We start from the raw sequence: 18824 nt of genomic DNA, 5'->3' as shown, positions 1-18824 counted from the left end.
AACAGTAAAAGAATTTATGTTCCAACAACATAAGACTGAGTAGCCTAATTATATAGCCAAAGTAACATCTGAAATTACACCAACTCATTACTGACAGGAGTATTAGTATAGCATTTAACTAAGGAAGACATGGAAATAAATTGAAAAGGATTTCCATTGAGTTGAAGAGCTTCAGGCTCCTAGTTTTGAAATTTCCTAATATTAATAAAACGTCGTGTGGATAATACAGATTTTATATCATTGGGGTTACTGGATACAGACCACTTATAAGCTGCCAGAAATAATTTTCACTAAATCTGACTACATAGAGGAAATTCCTAGCACAAGGAAACCTCATTCATGACATTTATTACATTACTGATCAAGCCCCTCAGGGATGTATCTTAGTAACTGATAAAGTGTAAATCTAACAACCCATACATTATTGAGGATGATGAATTTTGAATGGGAAACATTATATGAATAGTCTATAAGACTTGAAAATATCAACAGGCTTTGAATCAGTCACCGCATACAACATTTCATTTATTCTTTCATGGGGTGTGGCATTTCTGCCAAAGCCAGAAGATGTTGCCTTTCCTTAACAGCCCCTGAGAGATCTGAAAGGAGCTGTATCAATGCAAGTGTGTCTTCCTTTAAGAGGGATTGAATCCATGAACATCACTATGCACAGGTCATTCAGAAAGTAATAAGTCATGGAGGAACTTCGGAATTGTTCGCAATCCATTTTCCTTCCCAGCCCAGGCAGGAAGGCCCTGATAATCAGAGGGAACTACACCCCCTCTGGCAGGGGACCCAGTGCGTGGAGGTGTTTTTTGTCACTGGTGAGACTCTTCCTTGTGTCATGAATAATCTGGCTTAGATTGGCATTTCACCCCATCTCCCCACCCCCATTTCTTGGGATGCTGGCTTGGCTGAAGCCTCCCCATGGGGGCTGGGAAACATTGAAGTCTCCATTGCTGCAGCCCAGGAAACTTGCCCTACGCAAGCTATCCAAACTGGCCCGTTGTCTCTGAATCACAGAGTCACAGAAATGTTGTGTTGCAGAATAAAGCCATTGTGCCTGCACTGGCCCTGCGGATGAGAAGTATAACTTAGTATCATACTCTTGGTCTTCGCCTGTACAGAATTTCTATTTAAATAACCTTCCAAAGACCTCTTGAATGCCTCAATTGAACCTCAAACACCACTCTTCCAGGCAGTGCATTCCAGACCCAAAGCACTCATTGTGTGAAAAAGTTTCCTCTCACATTACAAGTGCTTCTTTTGCAAATTATGTTAAACCTGAGTTCTCTTGTTCTTTCAAGTAGAAAGAGTTTGTCCCTATCTAGTCTCTTCCGTATTATGTTAACCACTGCCAAACCTCTGCCATTCCTCACACTCAGAAAGTTGTCCACTGGCAGGATGACTCAAGTGACCAACAGAATGCAGTTGCCTGCCATATTCTCATCCCTCCCCATCTCCTAGCCCACCACTTGGTAGCTGGAGAAAGTCCTTCCTATGTCCTTGTTCAATCATATGGTCAACAGCAATTCTGACAGGCTTACACCATGTTGCCAACTGCTGATGGCAAATTCCAAGCTGTGCTAAAAGCTTGTTTACACTGGAGTACTGAGCTGTGAATCTCCTCTCTTACTTAGCACAATCAATGTGAACTATCCATTGCCAACTTTAGTTCACTCCAAACAATTCCTGCGAGAAGCAATACAATTGAAGTAATTGAGGATGTCAATATGACAATGACCATTCACCAATAACCATCAGTCTCTCCCACCCTCAGGGTTGTTCTCTGTGGTTGTTAAGCTGTTAACAGGATATTGGCAAGGCCTGTTCTGGAGTACTATGTGCAGTTCTGGTCACCCTGTTATAGGAAGAATGTTAGTAAATCAGAAAAGAATTATCAGGAATGGAGGGTTTGAGACATAAAAATAGAATGGAAAGGCTGGGTCTTTTATCACTAGAGCGTAGGGGGTTGAGAGGTGACCTTTTTGAGGTTTATAAAGCCATGAGGGGTACAGACAAGATGAATGGTAAATGTGCTTTCCCTAGGTTGGGGGAGTTAAAAACTAGGGCTGGCATATTTTTAGGATGAGAGGAGCACATGAGGAGCAATTCTTTTACACAGAGTGTGTGGAATGAACTGCCAGAGGAAGTAGTGGATGTGGGTACAGTTACAACGTTTAAAAGACATTTGGATAAATTCACAAATAGGAAAGATTTGGAGGCAAATGGGCCAAAGTGCAGGCAGTTGGGACCAGTTTAGTTTGAAAACATGGTTGGCGAGGACTGGTTCGACTGAAGGGTATGTTTCCGTGTTGTATCACGATATGACTCTCTAATTAACTTGTGGATGTCAAATATGCTTTGTGTGCTTGGGGCTGCAATGGGAAGCAATATCAGTTCAGTAAGGCATTTGGTAAGGTTCCACACGGCAGGCTATGTAACAAAATACAGAATTTTGGGATTAAGGCTGATTTAGCGGTTTGGATCAGAAATTGGCGAGCTGAAAGAAGACAGAGGATGGTGGTTGATGGAAAATGTTCATCCTGGAGCTCAGTTACCAGTGGTATGCCGCAAGGATCTGTTTTGGGGTCACTGCTCTTTGTCATTTTTATAAATGAACTGTATGTGGGTGTAGAGGGATGGGTTGGTAAATTTGCGGATGACACTAAGGTAGGCAGAGTTGCAGATAGTGTCAAAGTGGGTTACAGAGGGACATAGATAAAATGCAGAGCTGGGCTGGAAGTGGGAAATGGAGTTTAATGTAGAAAAGTGAGAGGTAGTTCACTTCGGGAGAACTAACAGGAATTCAGTGTACTGGGCTAATGGTAAAATTCTTGGCAGTGTAGATGAACAGAGAGATCTCAGTGTCCAGGTGCATAAATCCCTGAAAGTTGCCACTCAGGTTTATAGGGTTGTTAAGAAGGCATATGGTGTGTTGGCATTTATTGGTAGGGAGATTGGATTTTGGAGCCACGAGGTCATGTTTCAGCTGTGCAAGACACTGGTAAGGCCGCACCTGGCGTATTATGTGCAGTTTTGGTCACCGCATTATAGGAAGGATGCGGACGTTTTGGTAAGGGTTCAGAGGAGATTTATTAGGATGTTGCTTGGCATGGAAAGAAGGTCTTACGAGGAAAGGCTGAGGGAACTGAGGCTGTTTTCATTGGAGAGAAGGAAGTTGAGAGGTGACTTAATCGAGATGTATAAGATAATCAGAGGGTTAGATAGAGTGGACAGTGAGAGCTTTTTTCCTCAAATGGTGAAAGCTAACATGAGGGGACATAGCTTTAAATTAAGGGGTTATAGATTTAGGACAGATATTAGGGATAGTTTCTTTACTCAGAGTAGTAGGGGCGTGGAAACACCTGCCTGTAACAGTAATGGACTTGTCAACGTTAAGGGCATTTAAACAGGCTTTGGACATACATATGGATAATAATGGAACCGTCTAGGTTAGATGGGCATCAGATTAATTTTACAGGTCAGTGCAACAGAGGGCCGAAGGACCTATACTATGCTGTAATGTTGTAAGTTCTATGTTCTATCACTGTGGAAGGCAATAAACATACCAGAAGCATATATAGAGAGTAGTTTGTGAAGTTGAAGTCTGTGCTTGCCTACCCGTAGTTCGGATAAAAATCAGCGTCACCACCAGTTTCGATCCCTCAACTGATACTCTGTCTCCTGGCCCTGAGGGATAGGGCACTATTACAATAACCATGGGACACTTCAATATGTGGGTAGATTAAGAAAATCAGGTCAGTAATAGATCTCATAAAAAGGAATTTGTGGAATGTCTACAAGATGGTTTATTTGGAACAGCTTGTAGTAGAGCCCATCAGGGAACAGACAATTTTGGAGTCAGTGATGTGCAATGAGGCCAAGTCTTTGAGTGTATTTAAGACAGAAATGAATAGATTGTTGATTAGTAAGGAGATCAATGGTTGCGGGGATAAGGCAGGAGAATGGGGTTGAGTGGCAGAGCAGTTCTGCTCCTAAATCTTATGGCCTTATGGAAATTGTGTTGCATGTTGTAGATAGAAATTCCTGATCTTGCCTCATGATTCAAGAATTCCTGTTGTTGGAATGGAGCATAGTGTAAGTCTCTGGAGCTGCACAATCGAAAGTGATGGGCAAATGAAGCAAGGCTGATGTGAGCAAAAACATTTTCACACAGTGAGACATTGTTACAGAGCGCATTGCCTGGGAATGTGGTAGAGGCGAGTTAAACTGAGGCAATCAAAAGGGCATTGGGGGAATTTTAGGATAGGAATTATATGCCAAGGGTATGTGGTGAAAGCAGGGCTTTAGGTAACGATGCTCATTTGAAGAGCCGGTGGAGGCAAGCTGGGCTGAATGGCCTGATTCTGCACCATAATGATTCTGTGATTCTGTGACATCATTGAGAGGAGGATACTCTCCACATGATTCGTGGGGCAAGGGGAGAAGATGAATTCAGAGCTAATGACTTGAGCATTGTCTTAACTTGCGCATGAGGTTGGAAAAGCTAATCATTGATTTTTTTGATTCTCCTTATAAAGTGAGCATTGAGAAGAGATTCAATTGAGGCATTCAAAATCATGAGGATCTAGTTGGAGTGGTGAAGAGAAAAACTGTTTCCATTGGTGGAAGGATTGTTAATCAGAAGTTACCAGTCTAAAAGTGATTGGCAAAGGAATAAGGATGACATGAGGGAGAAGATGTTTATGAAGCAAGAGGTTAGGATCTGGACTGCACTGTCTGACAGTGAATCAGTTGTGGCTTTTGAGAGGGAATTTGCCAAGCACTGGATGAGGAAAGAAAAGAATCTGAGATACAAACGGGACAGGATAGGCATGTAGAACTAACTGAATTACTGTTGCAGACAGATGGCATGCAGATAACCAAATAAACTCCTTCTCCACTGAAACCACTCTCTGTTTCTGTGAATTGAGGATATGAAGGAGAAATAACAACCTACATATTCACTTTCACAGGGACTTAAATGTTGTGAGAAAAATGACCTGAGTAACTTTGCTGGAGCCTTACAGAATAAATTCTAACATTGGCAGAAGGACCCTATGGGGGCAACTGACCAAATGTTTGCAAAAATAGCTCCTATTTAAGAAGCATTTTGAGGGATGAGAGAGCAACAGAGAAGCATGTGAGTATAATCAGTGGAGGAAAGTGAAGGAGATGCTGGTATGATAGGGGTGGGAAATGCCAGGTTGGGTGAGTGAACAATGTAGAAAAATACTTCAGAATCAGTGCCAATAGGCCAGATCACTTAGTGTAGAAACATTGAAGTTCATGGGATATTGACTTTCTGATGCGCTCTTGGACACAGTTGTCCTCCGTATAATAGGGTGCACTAATAAATGAGTACTGATTGCTGCTGTAGCACAAAAAGCATGCATTGCTGGATCACTAAATATCTTTACCTTGCCATAAAGCTTGGTCCACTGGGTATAAAGTGCACGTTTGCAGAGTCTGGACGAGTGACCCAAGTCTCCCTTTCCAGTTGTGGCATTAATGACCTCCAGGTCAGAGTCACCCAATGTCCAGTTTACACTGAAGCTTGGAGACTTCCCCTGCTGACGAAATCCAGTGCTACTGATGCCTGCAGAGAAATGAAAGCAAGTGAAATTAGAACAGAGGCAAAGGCCTCTGTGGTGAACCGACAGAGGAAAGAGGTGCAGAGCCTTTCTCCTGGTAAGAAAATGTTAAAAGCCTTTGTAGAAAGGATCATTGTGAAGTATGTGTAATCCCCAAACACACATTTTCTCTCACACATTATTTCAGAATGTCAGTGATTTTTATCATTACCGAATTTAAAAGGTATAAAAGGATGAGCTGTTGACTGGCCTCTCTTGATGTTAGAGTCATAGAGATATACAGCATGGAAACAGACCCTTCAGTCCAACCTGTCCATACTGACCAGATATCCCAACCCAATCTAGTCCCACCTGCCAGCACCCGGCCCATATCCCTCTAAACCCTTCCTATTGATATACCCATCCGGATGCCTTTTAAATGTTGTAATTGTACCAGCCTCCACCACTTCCTCTGGCAGCTCATTCCATATGTGTACCACCCTCTGAGTGAAAAAGTTGCCCCTTAGGTCTTTTTTATACTTTTCCCCTCACCCTAAACCTATATCCTCTAGTTCTGCACTTCCCCACCCCAGGGAAAAGACTTTATCTATTTATCCTATCCACGCCCCTCATGATTTTATAAACCTCTATAAGATCACTCCCTCAGCCTCCGATGCTGCAGCCTATTCAATGATATAGCTCAAATCCTCCAACCCTAACAACATCTTTGTAAATCTTTTTTGAACCCTTTCAAGTTTCACAATATCTTTCCAATGGGAAGGAAACCAGAATTGCACGCAATATTCCAACAGTGGCCTAATCAATGTCCTGTACAGCTGCAACATAACCTCCCAACTCCTGTACTCGATACTCTGACCAATAAAGGAAAACATACCAAATACCTTCTTCACTATCCTATCTACCTGCAACTCCACTTTCAAGGAGCTATGAACCTGCACTCCAAGGTCTCTTTGTTCAACAACACTCCCTAGGACCTTACCCTTAAGTATATAAGTCCTGTTAAGATTTGCTTTCCCAAAATGCAGCACCTCACATTTTAGATTAGATTAGATTAGATTACTTACAGTGTGGAAACATGCCCTTCGGCCCAGCAAGTCCACGCTGACCCACCAAAGCGCAACCCACCCAAACCCATTCCCCTTCACCTAGCACTATGGGCAATTTAGCATGGCCAATTCACTTAACCTGCACATTTTTGGACTGTGGGAGGAAACTGGAGGAAACCCACGCAGACATGGGGAGAATGGGCAAACTCCACTCAGACAGTCGCCTGAGGCGGGAAATGAACCCAGGTCTCTGGCGCTGCGAGGCAGCAGTGCTAACCACTATGCCACCGTGCTGCCCATCTGCCACTTCTCAGCACATAGGCCCATCTGATCAAGATCCCATTGTAATCTGAGGTAACCTTCTTCGCTGTCCACTACACCTCCAATTTTGGTGTCATCAGCAAACTTACTAACTATACCTCTTATGCTCACATCCAAATCACTTATATAAATGATGAAAAGTAGAGGACCCAGCACCGATCCTTGTGGCACTCCACTGGTCACAGGCGTCCTGTCTGTTGACCTCCTCAGTATATGCATGGATTTTCCTAGGAAATACTGGAGATAGATGATGTTACAAATTGAAAAGAGAGTTATGGGCTGTGCGTGAACTATGTGTTAACAGAGCAGTTTGACAATCCTTGGATCACAGCGACCACTGGAACGTGCAACCCAAACCAGCTTCTCATGAGCCTCACTCATGTTATAATTTGTTTGGAAACATTTTACTAGAGTGAATGCATCTTGAAGGAATGCAGTTGGCCTTTTAAAACATTGAGAAAGGCAAATATCACTTAAAAAGGATTCTAACGAGGAGAGATCTCTCAGTCGCTCTTAACTCTTCCTTTCACTGGTGCTGCTGGAACATTCAGTGGTTTTTCAGTTCAATTTGTGATGTAGAATATAACTTGAGATTACATCTTGAATGATTTGTAATTAAAATCAATGGGATGACTAAAAAGTGTTTAACTGTGCAAAGAGAAATTCAGTGTATTGTTGGCACCCGTCTGGCTTCGAGTCAGAAAACTCAGAATTAGTTTTTCATGGCCTCTTTTAACCCCAGAAATGTGACTTTAGCCCTCCATTGCAGATGCCACCTCCAAATGTTGCCCTGATCAGCTGCTTTCATTTCTGCACGCATCTGATCTCCATTCCCTCGATCTGCTGCATCTCCCGTTTACAGTAGCCTGTCACATCAGTCCTACCATATTTGAGTGCAAGTTCTGTTAAAATGATATGAATATGAAAAGTTGGACTGGAAGAAGGCATTGAACCTTATTATTCTTTAAACAAGAATGTTGGCATATTTCAATGTCTCTGCTAGTTACTGGAGAAAAATAAGGCTTGAAATAAAATTCAGTTTCTAATCTAGACGTATTCTATTTAGGGACTGGCAAACAATGAGGAGGAAGTGGGAGCACGCTGCCCACCTCCACATCATGCCCACTTTAACTTAGCTTTCTGGTCCCAGCCATACTTTGGTCTTGGCTTTAACTCCCTCCATTCATTCAGGGGTAAGGAGAGTGAGGCATATGATGACTGACAATGGGAAGGTGATGGTTCTGAATAAAGGCAGAAGTTATATTTGCCCTCTAGGCCAATTCTGCATTATTAAACAACAGAGGAGAATAGAGTAGAGTTTGATGTGATCCATCGCAATTTGATGATAGACGGCTAAATTCCATGTAAACTATTACAAATTCCTGATTTCTCTCTGTTCATGTACGTCTCTTTTTCTCTTTGTTTCCTCTACCACGTTGGTGACCTGCAGAATGTCAGTGATTTTAATCATTACCGAGGTTAAAAGGCATAAAAAAATTGTCTAGCCTCTCTTGAGGTTGACCTTCTCAGTATATAAATAGACGATGCTGAATGCATGAAATGGATTTTCCCAGGAAATAGTGGAGATAGACTTTGTTGCAAATTGAAAAGAGAGTTTGGCAATATTTTAATGGAAGACTAGATGGAAGAGTAATAGGATATAATGTGGCTTTTCTTAAGCTATGAGATCAGCTGGACGAACTACAATGTTGTTTTCTGATGTTGTTATCTCTGTGTTCACATAATTCATCAACCACAGAAATGCGTGGTTCTCAACACAGATTTTCCATTGTTACTCTCCTCTATTCTGACCTTTGTGTCCTCACTGTTCACTGGAGTAGTACCTGATGATTGGAGGGTGGCAAATGTTATTCCCTTGTTCAAGAAAGGGAATAGACTTGACCCTGAGAATCATACAACAATCAGTCTTATATCAGTGGTGGGCAAATTATTGGAGAGGATTCTGTGTGACAGGATTTACGATCAGTTGAAAAGCATAGTTTGATTAGAAATAGTCAGCATGGCTTTGTGAGTGGCAGGTCGTGCCTCACAAGCCTTGTGGAATTGTTTGGGGATGTGACAAAACATACAGATGAAAGTAGAGCAGTGGATGTGGTGTGCATGGATTTTAGCAAAGCGTTTGATAAGGTTCCCAAAGGTAGGCTCGTTCAGAAAGTAAGGAGGCATGGGATACAGGGAAATTTGGCTGTCTAGATACAGAATTGGTTGGCCCTTCGAAGATAGAGCATGGTAGCTGATGGAAAGTATTCAACCTGGAGCTTGGTGACCAGATGTGTTCCACAGGGACCTCTTCTTCGACCTCTGCTCTTTGTGATTTTTATAAATGACTCAGATGAGGAAGTGGAAGGATGGGTTAGTAAGTTGCTGATGACATAAATTTGGTGGAGCTCTGGATAGTGTGGATGGCTGTTGTAGGTTGCAATAGTATATTGATAGGATGCAGAGCTGGGCTGAGAACTGGCAGATGGAGTTCAACCTAGAAAAGTGTGAAGCAATTCATTTTGGAAGGTTGAATTTGAATGCAGATTACCGGGTTAAAGGCAGGATTCTTGACAGTGTGGAGGAACAGAGGGATCTTGGAGTCTATGTCCATAGATCCCTCAAAGTTGTCATCCAAGTTGATAGGATCGTTAAGAAGGCTTATGGTGCACTGGTTTTCATTAGCAGGGGGATTTAGTTTAAGAGTTGTGAGGTTATGTTGCAGCTCTATAAAACTTTGGTTAGACCACACTTGGAATATTGCCTTCAGTTTTGGTTGCCTCATTATAGGAAGGATGCGGAAGCTTTAAAGTGGGTGCAGAGGAGATTTACCAGGATGCTGCCTGGACTGGAGGGCATGTCTTATGGACAGAGTTGACAGAGCTAAGAAGGATAAAAGGTGACTAGATAGAGGTGTAAAAGATGATGAGAGGCACAGATAAAGTGGATAGCCAGAGATTTACTTTCCCTCACGAGGGGACATAATTTTAAGATGATTGGAGGAAGGTTTAGGGAAAATGTTCTTTACGCAGAGAGTGGTGGGTGCGTGGAATGCACTGTCAGTGGTGGTAGTAGAGTCAGATACATGAGGGACATTTAAATGACACATGGAGAGGCACATAGACGATAGTAAAATGTAGGATATGTAGTTTAGTTTGATTTTAGAATAGAAAAAAAGGTAGGCACAACATTGAAGGCCGAAGGGCCTGCACTGTGCTGTACTGTTCTATGTTCTATTCATTTCCCTGGAGAATGGTGGACCTCTGGGAAAGGCTTGTACAATTGAATTCCTTGAAACTCAATCTGCTTTTGGTGAGGGCACACCTCAGCTCTTGTAAATGGTAGACACTGTAGGTGACCCATGGCATGAGTAATCCATTTGATTGTCTCGTTAAGTAAGGGAGGAATCCTCAGATTTGGAAAAAAAATCTATTTTTTCCATTTTCTGGGGAGATGATATGGTCCGGTTTGGGGGATCAGGGCCGGGGTGTGTGGAAAGTGTATGCATTGTGCTAAACAAGGAATGCCAATTGTTTGGGACATGCTGTATATATCTGGGGATCATTACGGGTCAGTCAATATTCCTATGCTCATTCTTGTAAGCCACCCAGTGCTACTATGCATCAGGAGCAGGCCAGGAGAGGAGCTGTCAAACCTTTGTTGCTGTCAGACCAGAGTCGATCGTGAAGATAATATGTTAGTTGCAGCTGATGGGGAAGGAGCCAAGTGCACAATTTAAATGTAAAATGCACATTAGCTCGTCAAAACTGTAAAAAAATGCCAGGTAAGTGGCTTCTTGAATGGTTTTGGTAGAGACTGACTCTGAGGAATTACTGAGGCTGACAGTGAGACTAAGCTGAATTAACATGACTGTAAGTTTTAATAAAAGGCTTGGGTAATGACTGATGTTAATTCAGCTCCTTCATCCTGTCAAATTGTCAGAATCAGTTATTCCTCCCAGTTTAGTATCAAAGAGCACTCTTCAAAACCCATGGCGTTGTCACGAAGGGGAAAAAGAAATCAAAAGGAAATCAGTCAAAAAGAGAGAAGTTTTAACCATCTTTTTGTAAAAAAAAAAATCAAAGATCACTCTTTAAACTCTGCCTTCTAAAAAATAAATCAAGTAAGGATCCACTCCTTTGTGGTTAATCTTAAGTCTCCAAAGCTGGAGGGTTTTGATTTGGGTGGGAATAAAGTCATACAGCATGGGAACAGACCCTTCAGTGCAACTAGTTCACATCAACCATGTTCCCAAACTGAACTAGTCCCACTTGCCCATATCCCTCCAAACCTTTCCTATTCATGTACTTATCCAAATGTTCTTTAAATGTTGCAACCGTACCTGCATCCTCCACTTCCTCTGGAAGTTCATTCCACACACGAGCCATTCTGTGTAAAAAACGTTGCCCCTAATTGTCCTTTTTAAAATTCTCTCCTCTCACTTTAAAAATTTGCCCCCTCATTTTGAACTCCCCCACCCTAGAGATTAAAAAAAAAGATAAAAATTCAGAAACCTAAAGCCAAACAACCTAGAACCCACCCTCCTCGGATTGTAACATGCAAATGTCATTAAAAATGATCATGACATTATTGGATTCTGATAGAAACCTCACTGACTCACTGACACACTTTAGGGAAGGAAACCCATCCTCTTGTTTGGCTCATGCTACATTCTTGGTTGACTCTTGACTGCTCTTTAGAACATAGAAAAGTACAGCACAGAACAGGCCCTTTGGCCCACAATGTCGTGCCCAGGTTTAATCCTAATGTAAAATATAATAACTTAACCTATGCACCCTCAACTCACTGCTATCCATGTGCATGCCCAGCAGTCGCTTAAATGTCCCCAACCACCACCACTGGCAACACATTCCATGCGTTAATGCCTTTGTAAACCATTCTGTGGTACTCAGGGTAATTAGATTAGATTAGATTAGATTACTTACAGTGTGGAAACAGGCCCTTCGGCCCAACAAGTCCACACCGACCCGCCGAAGCGTAACCCACCCATACCCCTACATTTACCCCTTTACCTAACACTACGGGCAATTTAGCATGGCCAATTCACCTGACTTGCACATCTTTGGACTGTGGGAGGAAACCGGAGCCCCCGGAGGAAACCCACGCAGACACGGGGAGAACGTGCAAACTCCGCACAGTCAGTCGCCTGAGTCGGGAATTGAACCCGGGTCTCTGGCGCTGCGAGGCAGCAGTGCTAACCACTGTGCCACCGTGCCGCCCACAAGGAATTGGGAATAAATGCTGACAAGATTAGGTGATATATTTTTTTAAATTTCAATATATACCTTATTCATAGAAATAAATTAGGTGATATATTTAAAAACTGGACAGGCTTCCTATGCTATATCAGATTCTGCTGACAGGGTATGCTATTTCCCTTTGTGTCGACCTGTTCTATTTTGATGGCAGTGACTGCCAACATAACTGTGTTGCAATGACAAGTCACCTGTCTCTATTCAGAGATTATCATGATGCTGAATGCTGGGAAACACAGTGTCAAGCTTTGTTAGAATTAAATATTTCAAAGGGTTCTGACAAAATTTGCTGTTAATAAAACACACAAAAGGAAACAGATTAAAATGAAAGCCTGTTTTATGAAATTAACATACTCAGTAACCATTCAACAATCCTGTCGTTTCACTGGTTCACCACAACATTAAGAAACCATGTGCCTAATATTTCCAAATTGTGTTCTTTACCCAAGTACCAATGCTTCATTAAATTGGCTTCTGTCTAAGTAAGCAATTATCTCTAAAATGCAAATTAAACTTAAATTAAGAAGTTAATGACTGACATTTTAAAAATAATAGAAAAAAATTATGCCGTTCAGCAACAGTGCGCACGATCTGGCAGCTAAAAGCATAAAAGTGAAATTCTAAATTTCAGCCTTGTGTTTATTTTACTTTTAACACAGAGTTTCCAGAGTTTAGTTATACAGGTGCACAATCCTTTATCCGAAATGCTCGGGATCAGCTGGTTTTCAGAATTCAGAATTTTTCGGATTTCAGAATAAGAGACAGTTTGATGGTGAAATTTTTAAAAATCTTACCAGAGGAGCAGACTCACTGAGTAAAACAGGCCTTGAGACAGAATTGAGGCCTGCCATGCTGGGCCATGCCTCCCCCCTCCCTACATCGCATCTGAGTGACACGCATTGAGTGGGTGTTGACTTGGGTTAACTGTTTGCACGCCAAACAACCTTGTTAATGAGAAAAATACTTCACAAAAAACCTTCGGACTTTGGAGCTTTTCAGATTTCAAGATTTCGGATAAAGGGTTGTCTACCTGTATAATAGTCATTATCTACCTGTATGCAGTGTTAATTCCTCAGGTGGATGAAAATTGCCAAGTTATTACATCTCACACAGAGAAAAGTCAGTAGAGGGTATGGTAACTTGGTGCAGTTTATGCAGTTGAGTTCCTTTATTCTAAGTTTTGAATTGGAGGTTGACTTGAATTTGCCACTGTTGGATGACTTACTTCAGTTCTCAGTTAAGTTGCTGGCCAGAAATATGTACAAATGTAAGAAGGTGTCTCCTGTCTAGGTTTCGAGTTGTGCTTCAGAGCACACCATGAGGGATGTGGATGAGGTCTTCGGGACCAAGGAACTTTAAGAACTGGGAGAGATTGAGAATAAAAATAGAACTCTTACTCTGTGCTTCAACTTATATTGCAAAATCAGGGAACATGTTAGATAATCAAACTGATTATTAATTTAAGGAATATGCAACATCTGAAAGAGAACAACTTTAGATGACAAGAATGCAAGTAAGTGTGTGAAAATTAATCTCCAGGTCAAGTTCTTCAATATTGAGGGAAAGAGAAAGAATTGGCTATGTTACCAAACAGAATCAATACACAAGTTAGAATTTCATTTTTATGCTTTTAGCTGCCAGACTGTGCACACTGTTGCTGAAGAGCATTTTTTTTCTATTATCTTTAATATGTCAGTCATTACCATGAAGATTTGATGATCATAAAATATGAATGCAAGGACATTTAACTGACTTGACAACTCTGTCATTTACCAGCATGGGTCCTGTGAATGGAGGGAAGGAGTTACATTCTGGAAGTTTGGAAATCCTGTTTTCCATGCACGCTGTAGAGTTTTAATGACACAGGACTCCCATCCTGCGACTAGTCTGATTGACAAGGCAGATTCCCCTCTGAGCAATGATACTCCAGAAGAGGTTGCTGCTGGGATAGTGATAGTGTCAGGGTGGGGAAGGGTTGTTGTGGGCAGCCACTAATTCCCATGGAGATCCAATCCCTGAGGTGCCAGATTTCTCATCTCCTTGGGGCCATCCAATTCCTCATCCTTGAGTATTCCTATGATGGGCTGGAAGCTGGGAAAGCTTAGTGGGCTAGTAACACGACATGACAATTTTATATGAAAAGGGAATAACATGTCATGTTTCGTAGTGGCAGAAACAATTCAGAACAATGGTTTTAAAATGTCTTTCCATTCTAAATTTGGGTGAACATTGAGCGACAATAAGGTCAATTCACATTTGTTCAATAAACTATGCAGTTGCATGAGGTCAGTAGAACCTATAAATATATGGCACTTGGTTAGAACAGCTCCAAATACATTGCACTTGCAGATAATATCTATCTGGCATCTATTCTTAAATTAAAATTACAGGGGTAGTGTTTCTACTCTATTGTTTTAAGATGTCCCTAAAGCTGCTGGCAAGCTTTAAAAAATGAGCATCATCTGAAAAGCCTCTGCAAACAAGTGCACAAGTTTAAACCTTGTATCTTCAAACCAGGCTATGGCTGGTGTAAGGGCTGAAAAATGTGTTGCTGGATAAGCGCAGCAGGTCAGGCAGCATCCAAGGAGCAGGAGAATCAAAGTTTCGGGCATAAGCCCTTCTTCAGCTCCTTTGATGCTGCCTGACCTGCTGCGCTTTTCCAGCAACACATTTTTCAGCTCTGGTCTCCAGCACCTGCAGTCCTCACTTTCTCCTTATGGCTGGTGTAAGTGGACAGCACCAAAACCAGGTGAATTAATGTCTTGAACCAGTCCAAAACATTGCAGAACACATGAACTGACACGTCTTTAGATGGTATTCATGCTAAAGCAAAATATTGTGGCGGCTGAACATTGGAAACAAACACAGGAAATGCTGGAGAAACTCAGCATCTGCAGGGAGAAAAAGAGAGTTACGATTTTAAGTCTGGTTCGAGTTTTTCAGAACTGAAGTTATGGAGTCATACAGCACAGAAGCAGACCCTTGTGTCCAATTTTGTCCATGCCGACCAGGTTTCCACAACTGAACTAGTCCCATTTTCTTGCACTTGGCCCATATGCCTTGAAACCTTCACTATCCATATATCAGTTTAAATGTCTTTTAAATGTTGTTACTGTACTCACTTCTACCACTTCCTCTGACAATTTGTTCCATACACGCACCACCCTCTATGTGCAAAGGTCATTCCTCAGTTCCCTTTTAAATCTTCCCCCTCTCACCCTAAACCTAAACCCTCGAGTTTTTGACTCCCCTACCTTGGGCAATAGGCCTTAGCTATTCAGCTTATCCATGCTCCTCATGATTTTATAAACTTCTACATGATCGCCTTTAGCCTCCTATGCCCCAGGGAAAAGTTTCCCAGACTATCCAGCCTCTCTTTATAACTTAAACCTCCAGTCTCAGTTACATCTTGTAACTCTTTTTTGCACTCTTTCCAAGTTTAGTTATATCCTTCCTATAGTAGGGCAACAGGAATTGAATGCACCTCTCCAAACGAGGCCTTCCAGCCACAACATCATATCCCAAATCCAATACTCAGTGCTCTGACATATGAAGACAAGTGTGCCTTCTTCGCCACCCTGATTACGTGTGAAGTCACTTTCAAAGAACTATATACCTACATTGCTAGGTCTCTCTGTTCGACAACAGTCCTTAAAGCCCTATTATTAATTGTGTAAGTGCTGCCCTGGTTTGTCTTACCAAAATATAACACCTCATATTTATCAGGATGGAACTCTACCCGCCATTCTTTGGCTCATTCTTCAGTTGTGAAGTAAATGTTAATTTTGTTTCTCTCACGGCAGATGTTGCCAGACCTGCTGAGTTTCTCCAGTATATTCTGTGTTTGTTTTAGATGCAATTCATTTAGGTTTATAATACCTCAATCCTTAATATTCCCTGATTCCATATGGGTTATACTGATCTAACACAGTGCAAACACAGCTCATAGAGTCATTGAGATGTACAGCACGGAAACAAACCTTCGGTCCAACTTGTCCTTGCCAACCAGATATCCTAACCTAATCTAGATCCATTTGCCAGCATTTGGCCCATATCCCTCCAAACCCCCCTTATTCAGATACTCATCCAGATGCCTTTTAAATGTTGTAATTATACCACTTCCTCTGACATGCACCATCCCCTGCAAGAGTTGCCTATCAGGTTCCTTTTAAATCTTCCCCCTTTTATCTTAAACCTATGCACTCTAGTTTTAGACTCTCCTATCATGGGGAAAAGACCTTAACTATTTACCCTATCATGGGGAAAAGACTTTGTCTATTTACCCTGTCAATGCCCTCCACGATTTTATAAACCTCTATATGGTCACTCCTCAACCTCTGACGCGCTAGGGAAAATAGCCCCAGTTTATTCAACCTCTCCCTATAGCTCAAACCGTCCAACCCTGGCAACATCCTTGTAAATCTTTTCTGAACCCTTTCAAGTTTCACAACATCCTTCTTATAGCAGGGAGACCAGAATTGCACACAGTATTCTCCTTAATCTTTATTTCGTTGGATGCCTAGATTTTTTTTAAAGGAGGACAAAATCAATGCACAGAGAGGCTGCACATCACAGGCTGCAACAAGGCCAGACAGTCACTAACTGTTATAAGACTGATAACATACCACTGAGGAGGGGCTGGTTGTATCGATAAGGTGGTGGCAGGTGAACAACATCCTCCAGCCGCTGGCACAACGCACGGGAAAGATGACCAACACGGTGCGTGCTTCCCAACACAATGCTTTGCAGGTAGATTGGTTCAATGAAATGGCTCAGGAGAGATCCTTGAGCACCCAGAATATTCCACCTGAAATATGGGAAAGGTTCAGGAGTTAGCAAAAATAAAATGCGCTGGTTAAGAAGTCTCATGCTGAATCATTTCACTGCATCAGGTTGTGTTTGTTCTATACAGGAGTCTAGCTAAACCAGATTGCTCCCAGCTGAGCACTTTTCATTTGAACTTGTAGTTAATTTGGCGTAACCAGCTTCTCGTTTGCTAATTGCGCTACACTGCAATTAAGTGTTGAATGGGCAGTTTGGCTAATGACAATTTAGTACAGATGGCTTGTACACACGTGTCTGATAAATTTGTGACCTGCATTTATATTTAAGGGACAAACAAAGGAGTAGTAAGATTATGAATGTTTTGGTGTTAATGTAGTGGGGTCACAAGTCAGAAATTTAGATATGTAGTCAGAATTCATGATTATTATCAACTACCATTCTCCCTCTTACCAAATTGTGAGTCATGACAATATAAAAACATTGATAATAACAGGAGTGAAGCCATTTGGCCCTTTGAGACTGAACAGTCATTCAATATAACATTGACTAATCCAGCTGAACTCCATTTTTCTGCCCACTCCCTAAATTCCTCCATACCCTTAGTGCTCAAAAAACTACTAAGCTCTGTCTTGAATATTCCTTACAACTGAGTGTAAATAGCACTGAAGATTCACAACCCTTTGAGTGAGAAAGCTTCTAATCTTAGCTCTAAATATTTCATTGCTCATCTTGAGTCAAGGGTGTGAATGTCAGTTCCCAGGTTAGGGGGAAACTCCCTCTGATTTGCAGGTTTTTGGTTGTGAGGAGGTGTAGCAGGTATGGGATGGATTAGGGCACACTGCTCCTATGTGAAGACCACATGGCCTGTTGATTACCACCTCAGTCTATCCTGCTCCACTCTCCTCCACTCCACCCTGGATCACCCTATTTCATTCTCTTCCACTCTATCTCTGGATATCCCTGCAACTCCAAGGACTGCAGTGGTTCAGGGAGGCAACTCACCACCATCTCCTCCACGGCAGTTATGGATGGTCAATAAACGCTGCTCTTATGCCTTGAATGAGGAAAATAAAATATTTGTTTGGGATGGGGAGATGGGTGCTCAGCGAAGGTATAAGAAACTGAAGATCTGACATCCTGAGAGTGAACAACAACCAAATTATTGGAAAAGGATTTACAACTGGTAGATTCATAATGCTATGGGGAAACGTTCTATACTGTCAAATGCAAGTAAGGGTTAAATACCGTAACCTAATTTTACAACTCAAACCTCATGAAATTGAAGCAAATGTAAAGCTCCTTTGTCTTCCTTGTCAAATCTGATCTATGTTCATATCTGAGCATTGTAATCGACTCCACTGAGGCTAATAAACACTTGAGAGAGAGTTAAAAATCACACAACACCAGGTTATAGTCCAACAGGTTTAATTGGAAGCACACAAGCTTTCAGAGCGACGCTCCTTCATCAGGTGGTAGTGGAGGGCTCAATCCTAACACACAGAATTTATAGCAAAAATTTACAGTGTGGTGATGCCCCAACCCAGACAGACAGACACACACACACACACAGACAGACAAAGACCCACATAGCAGATGAATGCATGCAGTGTTTGAGCAGAGTACAATGTAACCCTACAAGTACAAATTCACCCCACAAAATATATGTGTGCATGTGGGTCTTTGTCTGTGTGTGTGTGTGTCTGTCTGTCTGGGTTGGGGCATTACCACACTGTAAATGTTTGCTATAAATTCTGTGTGTTAGGATTGAGCCCTCCACGACCACTTGATGAAGGAGCAGC

At 41.9% G+C, this 18824-nt stretch overlaps 1 protein-coding gene across 2 annotated transcripts in view; it reads right to left on the bottom strand.

Annotated features, from left to right (window-relative positions):
* The window catches only part of adarb2 (adenosine deaminase RNA specific B2 (inactive)), a 748761-nt gene that overhangs the window by 18157 nt on the left and 711780 nt on the right, over nucleotides 1–18824 (bottom strand). For both annotated transcript variants that reach the window (XM_043690659.2, XM_043690662.2), the window contains 2 exons: nucleotides 16866–17047; nucleotides 5424–5602 (listed from right to left, as the gene is read on the bottom strand). In XM_043690659.2, coding sequence (XP_043546594.2) covers nucleotides 5424–5602; nucleotides 16866–17047 — 361 coding nt within the window. The remainder of the gene's footprint in view (nucleotides 1–5423; nucleotides 5603–16865; nucleotides 17048–18824) is intronic.

This window comes from Chiloscyllium plagiosum, unplaced genomic scaffold (assembly GCF_037043375.1).
Source record: "Chiloscyllium plagiosum isolate Xiang-an unplaced genomic scaffold, Cpla_swu_hap1 HiC_scaffold_5, whole genome shotgun sequence".
Lineage (NCBI taxonomy): Eukaryota > Metazoa > Chordata > Chondrichthyes > Orectolobiformes > Hemiscylliidae > Chiloscyllium > Chiloscyllium plagiosum.
Note: the sequence above shows the minus strand (reverse complement) of the source record. Positions and strands in the feature narration are given on the sequence as shown.